Source organism: Bombus impatiens, unplaced genomic scaffold (assembly GCF_000188095.3).
Source record: "Bombus impatiens unplaced genomic scaffold, BIMP_2.2 scf_0830, whole genome shotgun sequence".
NCBI classification, from domain to species: Eukaryota; Metazoa; Arthropoda; class Insecta; order Hymenoptera; family Apidae; genus Bombus; species Bombus impatiens.
In genome coordinates, this window is record NT_177249.1 from 128903 (window position 1) to 142007 (window position 13105).

Here is a 13105-nt window from a genome sequence, read left to right on the forward strand (position 1 = left end):
TAAAAAATATCTTTAAATAAATGTAAAGAGAACCATATTTTTATAACAAATTTGATCTTATAATTAACATTTTTTTACTGTTTTACATACAGACGAATTTCAATTCAATCGTTACATTTTCCAAATCTTCCTACCAGCATTAATCTGTAATAAGCTGTTTGACGTGCAAAGCTGTATGTTAATTTTATCAGACAGCAGCTGTATTAGCGGTAAACGGTAGTATATCGCAAATGTCTCGTTCAGTATAATCGTGTATTGTAGCTGTAAAATAGCCAAAGAATGAAGTTCAGCATTGAATCTACTGCTTCTTATAACAGTATACATCCAGAATATCATTACACTGAACAATTCGCCAATAATGCTGAAACATATCAAGAGGGTACCAAATGGTATGGAGTATTTTTGGCATTTCTATCAGGTACATTTTTTACAATTAGTTCTGCATTAGTCAAAGCAGTAGAAAACGTACATCCTATGGTATTACTGGCTATCAGATCTGTTCTACAAATGTTAGTTATGGCTACTGTAGCACTTAAAGTTTCCAAAAGTCTTTTTGGACCCAAAGGGCAAAGAATGCTCTTACATTTGCAAGTATGTTAACTATAAAATTAATAATAGTTATATAATATTCTGTATAATAATAAATAAAAATAATCTAATAAAGTATATTATCTTTTCTTAGGGAATAGTAGGTGGTGCAACTTTATCATTATTATATTATAGTTTTCGAAAATTACCTATAGGAGATGCTACAACAATCATATTTAGTTCTCCAGTGATTGTTATTGCACTATCTTTCATTTTGTTAAAAGAACCTTGTGGAATATTACGTGTGATAGTTATGTGTGCACTCTTTGCAGGTGTTGTTTTTGTATCTAAACCACCATTTCTATTTCAGGTAAAAGAACAACATTTTTTATACTTCTGTAAATAAATAATTTGATATAAAGTATTTCTTTTTTAGATATATAGAGCTGAATCGTACAATGTGATGGGATATGTATGTGCTATCTTAGCAACCCTGTTTACAGCTCTTAACATAGTTATTATGAGGAAGTGTTCGAAAATCCATTATTCAACAATAATCTTCAACCTATCTTGGTATTCACTCATTACAGCAATATTTTTCTTCTTCCTTGTGTCAGATAATCACGAACAAAAATCAAAGTTGCCACATGATTGGATTACCTGGAGTAAAATATTGTTAGTAGCACTAACTGGATTATCAGGTCAAATTTTAGTAACTAATGCATTAAAGATAGAAGGTGCTGGAAAAGTATCAGTGACTAGATCTTTAGATATTATTTTAGCTTATATTGTACAAATATATTTTTTTGGAGATCAGCCTACATCAACCAGTATCATTGGAGCATTTCTAATCATAGTCTCTGTTATATGTATGGGATTTGAGAAAGAAATTTATAATATTTGTGATTTTATTCCCTAATTAAAGATACAGTACCTTAAATTATATACCTGCTCTTAGCATAAACATAGATAATATTATACATATTTTTATGAATGGTGAAAACATTGTTGTTATACTATTATTATGATTTCCATAATATAAAGTTTTAAGACTTTATACAGTATAATATTAAATTATATATAACTACCATCCATTTACATAATTTTTTCAACCGCATTAATTTGTATATTTTGTATAAGTTTTAATTCAAAATAAAAACAAAAGCAGCAAGTATTTGATAGTGTAACTTAAACCAATTCTATCGAATCTGTACCATTTTTTTAAACTTGTCACTAGATAGAAATGACACAACTTTAAAGTATACAAATGAATACATATTTACAATTGTACACACATCATTACTATATGTACTTCGAATTATCCGTGACTTTGTGCGGACGTAATTAATTATATCTTTATTATTGACGCGGTTTGTTAAAAAAAAAAAATATATATATATAACTACGATTAACAACACCATACCATATCCAAGATAATAGTATGTACACTTTCTTTCTTTAGCTACTTTATCTCTGATAGATACAAACAATTCTATCGAGAAAATGCTAATTTAGAGCTTATAGGTCTATACATATTCTTAAATTTTATATAGTTTACAACTTAAGTAATACATATACGAATTTTTCAGCAACTGTTTAAGATTTTATCATGCAACATAGTATTATATGCTACACTATTTATTTTAGATTAATTATCGGTAGAAAGAAGCCACGGATACTTACATGCAATCAATCTTCTTATAGTTGAAAAAACAAAAAACTTATGTACATGTTCTTGTCTGTACCACTTTTTAAATATTTTATTTCGAAATTTCATCCAATTTGCATTTCTTTGCAATTATTGCCACCTGCACTAGCTGCTCTATGCACGCGTTAACTAAATCAATTTTCGAATCTTTTGTGTTATGCTTAAATAATATTAAAGCTACCGTTAAACGGGAATGTAATTATGTGTAATATTGAAATAAGAATTATTTATACATAATATATCAACCTTTGTCCGAGATTTTTGATGTTTTTTTATGTAAATTTATATTTACATAGTTCTTACCCAAAAATTGTAACTTTACATTGGTCACATATGAATTTTTCTAAATTTATAAGACATCTCTAAATGTCTTGTATCATAATTCCGAAACAGTACAAAGTCTAGTTTGTATTCTGTGAATTTAAGTAGTTTTAAACTGGTTTTAATTGTTTCTTTAGCATTACATCATTAATATGATTACATATACTACTAAAAAAATTAATCACTATTCAAGTATGTACACAACATACAAAATATGATGCTGTCCCATGAATATAATTATTAAACGCATTCTCTATTACTTTCTCTCTGAATGTTTCTCTCTGAATGTTTCTCTCTTAATGTTTCTCTGAAAAGTGTCTTTTTTCCTTAAACAATATTACCAATATCTTTTAATTTACTTGTTGAATTTTTTCAAATAATTTCGTTTATATATAAAAATATATAGAAACAAATGAATAGTGGGCATTGTGCACCATTTCTATAAAGACAGATAAAAATATCAAATAATAATATATATATGTATATACACACATTGTTTTGCAAAATGTTACAAATGGTATCAGAATTTTTATTATATTCTTCATTATATTCAAAATATCTCTTAGTTATAAAAATAGAGCACACACTGATTTTGATTGATTGCCTCATATAATGCCATTGAAATACAATTAATTTAACTTTTGAATACATATATACATATATATATATATATATATATGTATATATATATACAATCACGCATATACACATATATCACCTCGAAGCTAAGAAAGATATTACAAAAGTCTACAGTATCTTGGATTAAATATAATAAAATTATTGTATGTTACTTTATACAAGAAAATATATATATATTTTAAATAATTTTTAAAACATAATATTCAATTATACGACCTTGCAGACTTTACACAATTTGGAACATTAATTAGATGTTTTTTTATTATTTAACATAATACTAGATATTAATTAGTAAAATATAAAACATCTGCAAAGCAATAAAAATCTTGAATATTTATAACATGTAATTTAGTAAACAGCAAATATTATTTTATATAAAATAATTTCAAATTTAATTTAATACAACTTTTTGAGATGAAATATGTTTCTTATTAATAAAAATTGTATTCAGAGTATTCGAACAGAAAAAAAAATGACAAGAGATAATTAAAAATTAATTGAACTATTTTTATCTGAAAATAAATAAAATTATTAAATCTCTTTAGTAATAATTAGAAAGAAAACTTTAATATCTGTGTATAATTATTTATTTTTATGGAACAAAAATGCGATGTTGCAAAAGCTACTTGTCAATATATCTAAAATATTTGTACGATAGTATATACACTATCTCCAATACTCAAATCTTTACTCTGTAACATTAAACTTTTATGAGCTTATAGTAATATGTAAATTTATATTAACCAAAACAAAATATAATTCTGCTCTTTCCTCTATGGTACTGTTTAATGTAATGCTATAATAGCATTCATCAGTTATAATAACATCATCAGCTATAAATAATATACAACTGATGAATGATATCACATCTAATGAAATATATATTTTCAACATGTAATGTAAGTAAATAAATAAGATAATAGATACACTAGAATTTTGTCCTTCTTTTAAGTTTGAAATTCATATTTGATTCTGCATATTATACCAGCATTTAAATTAAAATAATTTGGGAGCTTATAACATTTAAGCTTTAATGTTTCCTTTTTCATCAAATTCTACACATGTTTCATATAATTACATATAATGCCAAATGTATTAAAATGGTTTTCTAATTTTAAAAAACCATTCAGATATGTTAGTATAAACAAAGTATACCATAATAATAATTATATTTTTATTATGAATACTATTAAATAGTAATAATGCATTCGTGTTTGTGTTACAGAATGCTCCAAAATATGAAAATTAATTTGTACAAATATGTTTCCATTGCATCTTGTGAAAAGTAAATGTGTTATTACATGTTACAATGTTACAGGTATTTGATTCAAGACAAATTTATAAGTATAATCTCTTTTTTCTTCAAATATGAATTAAATAGTTAATACCTAATTTCCCAATTATGCTATGTTGACTTCTACGTATTGTTATAAGTAAAAAATTAATGAAAAACAATCTGGGTTCAGATGGTAATATTGCATACAAATTATTTATCATAACACTTCAATGCATTGGCTGTCATGTATCTAATTACTTAGGAGCTAAAAGCAAAGTACGAAGTAGATTTAATTCATATAAATGAATAATATATATTATAAAATACACTTGCATTAATGTTTAGAATATCTTAATATTTTATGTACACAGCGTGCCATTATTTCATTTTTTGTTAAATTTCATTATAAAATTGTGGATTGTAAAAGAATGGTCTAAGATTTCAATCCTTTGACAGGGGTAGGTGACTTTGTAAATTGTAAACATATAAAATATTTATAACATTACTCATTGTATCATGATTCAATATGAATTTTGAGCCAAACAGCTTTGTTAAAGAGAAACACGAATAGTATAAAAAGGATATAATAATAATGTTAATTGAAAACGATTATGTTTGAAAGTTTCTGCATACCATACATAGAATGACGTAATATAAACTAAAGACAGCATCAACTTTTAAAATATATGTTAAACACAAACATCTGGTGCACTTCATAGAGCAACGAGTAGAGGACATTTTGGCATAATAACATAATGTCAATTGAAATAAACATATAAACTTTCATTGACCATTGTTAAAATATTGCTTAATTAATCAAATATTCTTAAAATTGAACAAATTTTGCATACCTCATTAACTTCATTGAACAAATTAAATCAAATGTGTATTGGAACATGGACCAATAATTCTGCCCGACTGGAAAATACTGCAGAACACATTTCACATGTATATTCTACAGCATCTGGTATTATAGTTTCTGGAATATCATCCACAGGGGCTATAACGCTATGAACAGCCAACATTCTTTGAGGTGTTGACTCAACTTTTACACTAAGTTTTACATTTCCAGTACCCACATCTTCGGTATTATTTGCTTCACCTACATCAGGAAGTATATTTTCTTCCTCGGTTGTAACACTTGCCTCGAACGCGACTTCTAAATTACTTCCATCCACTGAATGATCCATTAATCTTTCTGAATCCGTATTTTCTGTATTATTATTATTTTGTATTTCCTCGTGGTCAATATCTATTGGTTCTTGCTTAATTACATCTTTCTGTTTTTTAATTTTTCTCAAGACACCTGATTTTTTTCTAGGTGTTGGCTCCATTTTTTCATTATTAATAGCAAGAATATTGCCATTATTATTTCTGTGATTATTATTTGACGTTTTTTGTAAGTTAGGTTCTATTTTTATATTGGTTAATAGCGATTGATGATGTATTGGTGTTGGAGGTAATAAAGTTTCTTCCTTTTGTTTTGGGAATGTTGCAGGTGTTGGTTGAAGTTTCCCTTCAATGTGATAACTAACGTTTTTTGTTCTTGGTCTGTTCCTTTCCCCGCCCGGGAAAACACCTAACTTGTGTTCTTGTGGCATCATTTTAGGTGTCCTTGTTACCATTGTTTTAGTTTTCTGTCCCTTTTTAACTCCATCACCACCAATTTCTACAGGCACTCTTGTTTTTTGGGTATGAATCATTTTTGGTCTACCAGGTTGACACGAAGCTTCAGCTTCACTTTTTTTTTCTTCTTTCCTAAGCTTCTTCTTAGAAAGCTTTGATTTTCCAGGATTTAACTTTGAATTGCTGACGATTGAATTTATATTTTGTAAAGAGTTTTCAAAACTTTTAAGAACATTCTGATAACCTTCTTCAACATTCGATCGATGTTGCTTATTTTTTCTTCCAAGCTTTCTTTTTGTATTATCATCTGAATCAGAACCTCCTTCCATATCATACTGCTCAGTCATACGCAACATCGTGTTGGTCTCATGGGTTTTTAATTTACGTCTTCTTTTATATTTACGTGGTCCAGTTTGTGGTTGACGTCTTAATGCGGTATTATCATCACAATGTTGCACAATATGAGCAACTATTTCTTCCGATGTTCCATACGCATCACCACATACTTTACATAAGTATGGTGTAATACTACCTACACATTTTGGATCAGGACCTGAATGATGAGCACGAACATGTTCTCTAAGAACAACCTAAGGTAATAAAAAAGAAGTAATAGAAAATTAAGATATAATGTATTTAAATGGAATAGTAAAGTATATTTTAATTAAGCTGCCTTACTCTTTGATTAAAAGCACGTGGACAAATTGCGCATCCATATGGCTTTTCTCCTGTATGGATACGTTCGTGTTTTCTTAAAGTTCCGCCATCAGCAAATGCTTTCCAACAAAATCTACAACCATATGGTCTTTCTCCAGTGTGAATGCGAATATGAATTTGCTGTGAACTACGACTACCAAATGTTTTTCCACATTCTCGACATGGGAAAGAACGACCACCTAGATCTTTATTATGTGAATGACGGTGGCTAACCAAAGCTCTACCATCAGGAAACTCTTCTCCACACTCGTCACAAGCTACCATCTTATTGCGATGTGATACCATATGTCTAAAACGAGATTGTAGTAAGTAAAAGATTGGGGTTACAGATATATAAGAACAATTACAATAAGTACCTTCGTAATCTGGCTTTGCTATGAAAACGTTTCCCACATTTTGTACATCCAAAAGTCTTATCGACATTATGAACCCATGAATGCTTTAATAAACTGCGTTTATCTTTACACGTTTTTCCACAAAGAGTACATGTATTCGGAGGAGCATCTTCAGCATGATTTTGTCGAACATGTTCAGCAACTTCAGCATCATCACGACATCTTTCCCCACACAATAAACATCGATGACCGGGTGATCTAGACAGGTTAAACAATCTTTTATAGTAATATTCATTTAAATATACAATATAAATAAATTTAGAATAATATAAATTTTCAAAAATATTATTATCCTACAGATCCAAACTTTAATTAAAAAGAAATCTTAGTTAAATAATACCTAGCATGAAGTTCAGCATGTGCTAACAATGCCAAAGCTTCCTCAAACCATTCACCACAAACATTACAAACATGAAGTCGACTTGGACCTTCCATCATATCAGCAGCCTCCTGTTTCACATGAATCCTAATGCAATCAACATTAAAATTAATATCACATTGTAATTAATTTTCTTGCAAATTGGTCAAGCATTGAGACAAAATGCAGTTTTAGCCAATATATGCAATCTTAATAAATAAATATAGTTTGTCCACTAGCATAAAGTTATCTTACTTTTGATGGCGTTTAAGTAAATCCAAACGATGAAAAGGAACACCACAAGTATTACAATAGAATTCCCCAAATCTTTCATCTCCTGTATATGTGGCATCATTATCATATTCCTCTGTATCAGATTGTACTGTACCACCATGTTTGATACGAACATGTTCCCTTAAACTATTAACATCCCAAAACATATCACCACAAGATGTACATTCAAATGGACTATCACCACCATGTATGCGTGCATGAGAAGCAAGTGCTTTTTCCCTTGCAAAACCAACACCACAATACTGACACACATATGGTTTTGTTGGATCAGTTATAGGCCACCGTGGTGTTTGAACTTCATTTGATACAGGTGACATCTGTTCAGTCCATCTTGAACTTGAAGCATAGTTACTAGTGCGCGCAGAATTTCTACTAGTCATTTCCTCCAAAAGGCGCATATCTTCGTCAACATAATCATAAGATTTACTGACGTACTTGCCCATTTCCATTTTATTATCTTCCATATTGCGTTTTGAAATAGAATTATTTTTGCGCTTTCTTGGTACGCTTGATTGTACCTTTTTACGTCTACCTTTAGTAGATTCCTCTTCTTCTGGTGCCAATGAATCATCATCATTTAAATCATCTTCTAAACCATCTCGTGGTGGTGCATAAGCATGAATCTTTAAATGATTCATAAGATCACATTTTCTTGCATAACGTGCTCCACATAAATTACAACCATGAGGTCGATCTGTTTGATGTGTTACCATATGATTCATTAAGTTTGCTTTCTTTCTGAACCTCCTACTACAGAAATCACATGGATAAGGTCTGCTATTTGTATATGAATCTTGATCAATTGGCAATGGTATCTCCATATCATCATATTCCAGTAAATTTTCATGAGATACTTTTACTTCTGATATTTCAATTCTTCAAAATGTAAAATTAATTCATTATTCAATTTACTAAATTTAACTTAAAAAGATATTTTATTTAAACTTACCCATCTTCTGGTCCAGATCTATCCCAATTATCTGCAATTACTTCTTCTGTAACCTGTATGTTCAAATAATCATGACCTTGATCTTGTGGAACTATGTAAATAGATTCCATGTCGTTGGATTGTGGTACCATTAATATTTCTGACCCTGTCGTAGAAGTAACATTGGGAACTGACTCTACTGTTTCTTCTATTGTAACTTCTTCGCAAGCTCCTATCACTTCCTCTTCTGCTCCAACAAGTTGTGCTTCTAAACCACATATTACCTCTTCGTGAATAACATTTCCTACCTCCTCCACCCACTGTAGTGTTAAGTCTCCAGCAACATCCATTTTGTTATAATCTAAACTTATTTGATCACTGAAATCACTAAAATATAAGAATTACTCTTAATCTTAAAGTTGTTATAGTGATCATTTTAATTTCTTTTATTTCATTACTTTGATATATTATTTATACAATATTTATATATCATCTACCAGTATATACATAATACACAGAACATATAAATACATAAACATCAAAAATGTATTATATGAGGTTAAATACTGACACAATTAATTTAAATCTAAAGAGATATGGTTTAAATTCAAAAGAAAACTTTCTTTTTAATAGATGATTATCTACTTAATTTTTAAGTAAAAATAAAACATTGTGAATTAAAGAATTGTTTTCACAGAAAGTCTTCTATCTATAGTAACTATCTTTATAGTAAGAAAATAATTACTTTCATTCTTAATTACAAATTGTTAACGAAAGATTCCTCTTTACACATTTCCTATCGAAAATGAATTAAATTTATTTAATAATATATAATATTAAATAACATAAGGTGTAATGTTGAAAGTTGCGTGTGAAACTAACTTAAAAGATACAGTAAGAGTCATTCAAAATTATTTATCAATTATGGATTTAAGATTTTCTAAGAGCGTTTTCACTAAACTTTTTAAACAACGATATTTAAAATGTTGACATCTAAGGTTATATTATATAGGTTATGACTTTAGAGGTTATAAGAAGCATTTCGAAATAGAAAATTGTTTTACGCGAATGAACCAATTGATAGAAGTGCCAAATAGATGGGTAATGAAAAACAATGGGTGGCCGATAGGGTAACAGTATTTTACATATGATCAAAGCAGTAGCCATAGCCTCTCTTTATTCTGAGCCTCCTTCCATCCAATTACACATTACGAACTATACTAAAGTGGCACTTGTTCGCGTAGAAATTTTCTGTCTCAATTCAATGTTGATAGAAATAGACGCAATCACAATAATTTACTTACTGTTAAATATCCTCTACACAGCTATTAACCTAACCAAAAATACTTTATCGAGATTAAGAACAGCGTCAACCTTCGGTTGTTTTCAATTTGGAGGGGATACGTTTAGAAATAAATTTAACAAAATGGCCGACAGATGTGACTTTGGGGAATAGCCAACTATAGATAAGAAATCTGCGCAAAACCTTTCACATTTGCATAGTACTTGCCTGTAACAAGTAATTAATCGTGTAGTGTACATTATATACATAAGTATCCATAAAAATTATTGCTATTCAATATATAACTTTTATTTCTATTTTGTGGATTTAGAATTATAAATTAAACGCGCGATATGTAAAATGTAAGTTCACAACTTTTCATTGGTGTATGCTATGCTTGCACAATGTAAATGCGCCATTCCATATAACTAAAACATGATTTGTCGCTTACGAATCTATTCATTATTGCGTTTCATGATTAAAATCCGTTAAATTCTAAGAAATTTGAATTTGTTTATATACATTATCTTTACATTTGTACTTTATTTATGTTTATAGTGTAATTGTTAAAAGCATTTAATTACTGTAGTACATTATATGAAGTAAGAATGGATAAAATAAGTAAAAAGCAACTTGTGGTATAAATTATAATGTGAAAGATATAATATTTTGATACATTAATACTCAATCCAGAATTAAAAATAATGCCTATTACATCTAGTTCAACAGTGGGTGTAAATTAAATTTTGTAATATATAAAAAGTCTACATAAATGATATACATGATTACATATTTTCTTTCAGGGTAAATCCAAAGTTAAGCGACCACAGTCAAAAAGGATGACAGAATATTCAACATGTTCAAAATTACTATCAAACAGTGTACATAAAGAAGGTAATTTCGCTATAATATAATTTTCTTACATAAATCAAATAGTCCTACTAATTAAGTTTTTATTTCATAGACTATGAAAGGCCTCAACCAATTAAAATTGCACAATTGCTTCGTCTACCTGAACATGTAAAAGGCATTCCTCAAGACAGTGGTACATATATATATTCTGTCCTTAATCTTTTTTATGTAAGTGTCATATATTCATAAAAATAAACGAATTTCAGTACGTAAAAGAACACAACCAGAAAGATTGGGTGCACTTTCAAATAAAAAAAATATAAGGGCAAATGTGAAACAAAGTGGTTAGTATATATTAGTATCTTTAATTAAATATTTATAATAACATATAATTTTATTTTTGTTAGATATTCAAATTGAATCCTCTAAGAAGCATGTACGTAGATTTCTTAATTTTAATGGTACTCCTATTAATGCTACAAAAAATAACAATGAAAATAAAACTCAACCAGACAAATCTGAGCAGTTTCATCATAAGATTTCTAAACCAATAAAGAAAAGAAGTTTATTACTACCACCAAATGCTATAAAAGATAAATATTTAGAAAAATGTAATGTGAATATAACTAGGCAGTCAACAATATATGAAATATCAAAAGAAATAGATGAAGTAAACACTGACTCTAAAAATGAAAATAAAATCACAAGTGAATCCTTAGCTGTTAATATTAATTCTGCAGTACCATCTAAGAATAGGAAAATATATAATGAACAGAAAATTGTTCAATGTTCTAATCATTCAAAACCAAATCCTATTGATGTAAATCATGTACAACGTTTGGAAACATCGCATGTAGCATTAAAATCCTCTCAACAAATAGTAACAAATAATGAGAATCATGTGTTTACACAAAATAATTCAATACATGAGAAATTTATTCCAAACAAGAGTGCTTTAAAATGTGACATATCATCAAAACCAAAAGAAACAGATAACTGTATTCAAAATTTATATAATGATATTGAAGATATAAAATTAGTGGCTTCTGAAAATTGTACAGATGTGGAATCATCTGAGATGATCTGTATAAATAAAGATAAAATTATTCGATTGGAACATGACTTAAAAGATTTATTAAAAGAAACAGAGGAAAGGATAACTAAATTAAGATCAGTGTTAACACATGTCACAGAATTACTTGTAAAAGAGAGAGATATTACTCCTGATATTGAGAATAGAAGTAATAAAATGATGGACAAAGGAGTTCAAGTAGAAACTTGTTGCAAATCAGTACAATATTCAGAAGAACAGTTGAAGACACCTATTACACATATACCACAAATTACAGTAATAAACAAAAAGGATTCAAATGAAAGTAAGTCAACTGCAAATGATGAAAATAAAGAAAATGACAGAGGTTTCAATATAAGAAGAATGTCTGATACTGCAGTAGCTGATGGAAGTTTTCTAGAATTAGAAAATCAACTTAATATTATGCATGCAAAACCTATTCAAAATTACTTATCTAAACCAAAGACTCCTAAAAGTCTAAAAAAATGTAAGCAGAATCGATCACTCAGAGAATATATGGCTTTAAAATCAAATATAAATTTTTTAGAAACTCCGGATGGTAAAAAGTTCAGATCTTTATGCCAAGTAGATAGTATAGACAAATCTGTTAATGTATCATATATATCAAATAAACTGCTCACGGATCTTCAGAATTTATACTCTGAATCACCAGATTCTTAAATATGAATTTCTTTACTTAATGATATTGAATTGAAAGATATTGATAAATATATGTATTTAATTTATATACAAAAGCTATACAATAATCTAAAATATTATATGTAGTAAAATTATGATTAGTTAATGTAAGTTTTATAATTGTGTATGTGTATGTTAATGTGTGCATGTTTAAATTTTAATGAAAAAATTGTTGCAAATTTACATAAAAATTTAAATATAAAATAAATATATGTATATTTTTTATTAAATAGAAATTAATAAATATATTTTCGTGTATTTATTAAAATACCAATTTTAACAAGAAAATTGAAGTTATCATTCAAATTTAATTTCATAGATTTTGTATAAATTACAAATATAAGTATAAAATAAAATTTCTTATAATATTGTTAAAAATATATAAGTTTTTGAAATACATGTAAAAAGAA

The 13105-nt window shown here is 28.0% G+C and overlaps 3 protein-coding genes across 8 annotated transcripts; 2 read left to right on the forward strand and 1 right to left on the reverse strand.

Moving 5' to 3' along the window:
• The first annotated feature begins 1 nt into the window (after position 1).
• On the forward strand, positions 2-1644 carry LOC105681345 (solute carrier family 35 member G1-like). The gene is made up of 3 exons (XM_012390632.3): positions 2-591; positions 683-898; positions 965-1644. The coding sequence occupies exons 1-3, from the start codon at positions 280-282 to the stop codon at positions 1445-1447; spliced, it is 1011 nt and encodes a 336-aa protein (XP_012246055.1). The 5' UTR covers positions 2-279; the 3' UTR covers positions 1448-1644.
• LOC100744908 (zinc finger protein 91) lies at positions 1057-10274 on the reverse strand. Of its 5 annotated transcripts, XM_024370566.2 has the most exons (8): positions 10095-10274; positions 8812-9177; positions 7824-8738; positions 7551-7676; positions 7172-7408; positions 6777-7104; positions 5618-6688; positions 1057-1188 (listed from the first exon to the last, which is right to left on the reverse strand). In XM_024370566.2, the coding sequence occupies exons 2-8, from the start codon at positions 9138-9140 to the stop codon at positions 1150-1152; spliced, it is 3045 nt and encodes a 1014-aa protein (XP_024226334.1). In that variant the 5' UTR covers positions 9141-9177; positions 10095-10274; the 3' UTR covers positions 1057-1149. The 5 variants fall into 5 exon arrangements, with proteins under 5 accessions (XP_024226334.1, XP_012246052.1, XP_012246051.1 ...); XM_012390629.3 differs by lacking the exon at positions 10095-10274 and having other exon boundaries at positions 1074-1188; positions 5324-6688; positions 8812-9140; XM_003492705.4 differs by lacking the exon at positions 1057-1188 and having other exon boundaries at positions 5351-6688.
• On the forward strand, positions 10219-12866 carry LOC100745029. Of its 2 annotated transcripts, none has more exons than XM_012390631.3 (5): positions 10219-10309; positions 10876-10966; positions 11037-11117; positions 11191-11268; positions 11332-12866. In XM_012390631.3, the coding sequence occupies exons 2-5, from the start codon at positions 10912-10914 to the stop codon at positions 12675-12677; spliced, it is 1560 nt and encodes a 519-aa protein (XP_012246054.1). In that variant the 5' UTR covers positions 10219-10309; positions 10876-10911; the 3' UTR covers positions 12678-12866. The 2 variants fall into 2 exon arrangements, with proteins under 2 accessions (XP_012246054.1, XP_003492754.1); XM_003492706.4 differs by lacking the exon at positions 10219-10309 and adding an exon at positions 10515-10800 and having other exon boundaries at positions 11332-12865.
• The last annotated feature ends 239 nt before the right edge of the window (positions 12867-13105 follow it).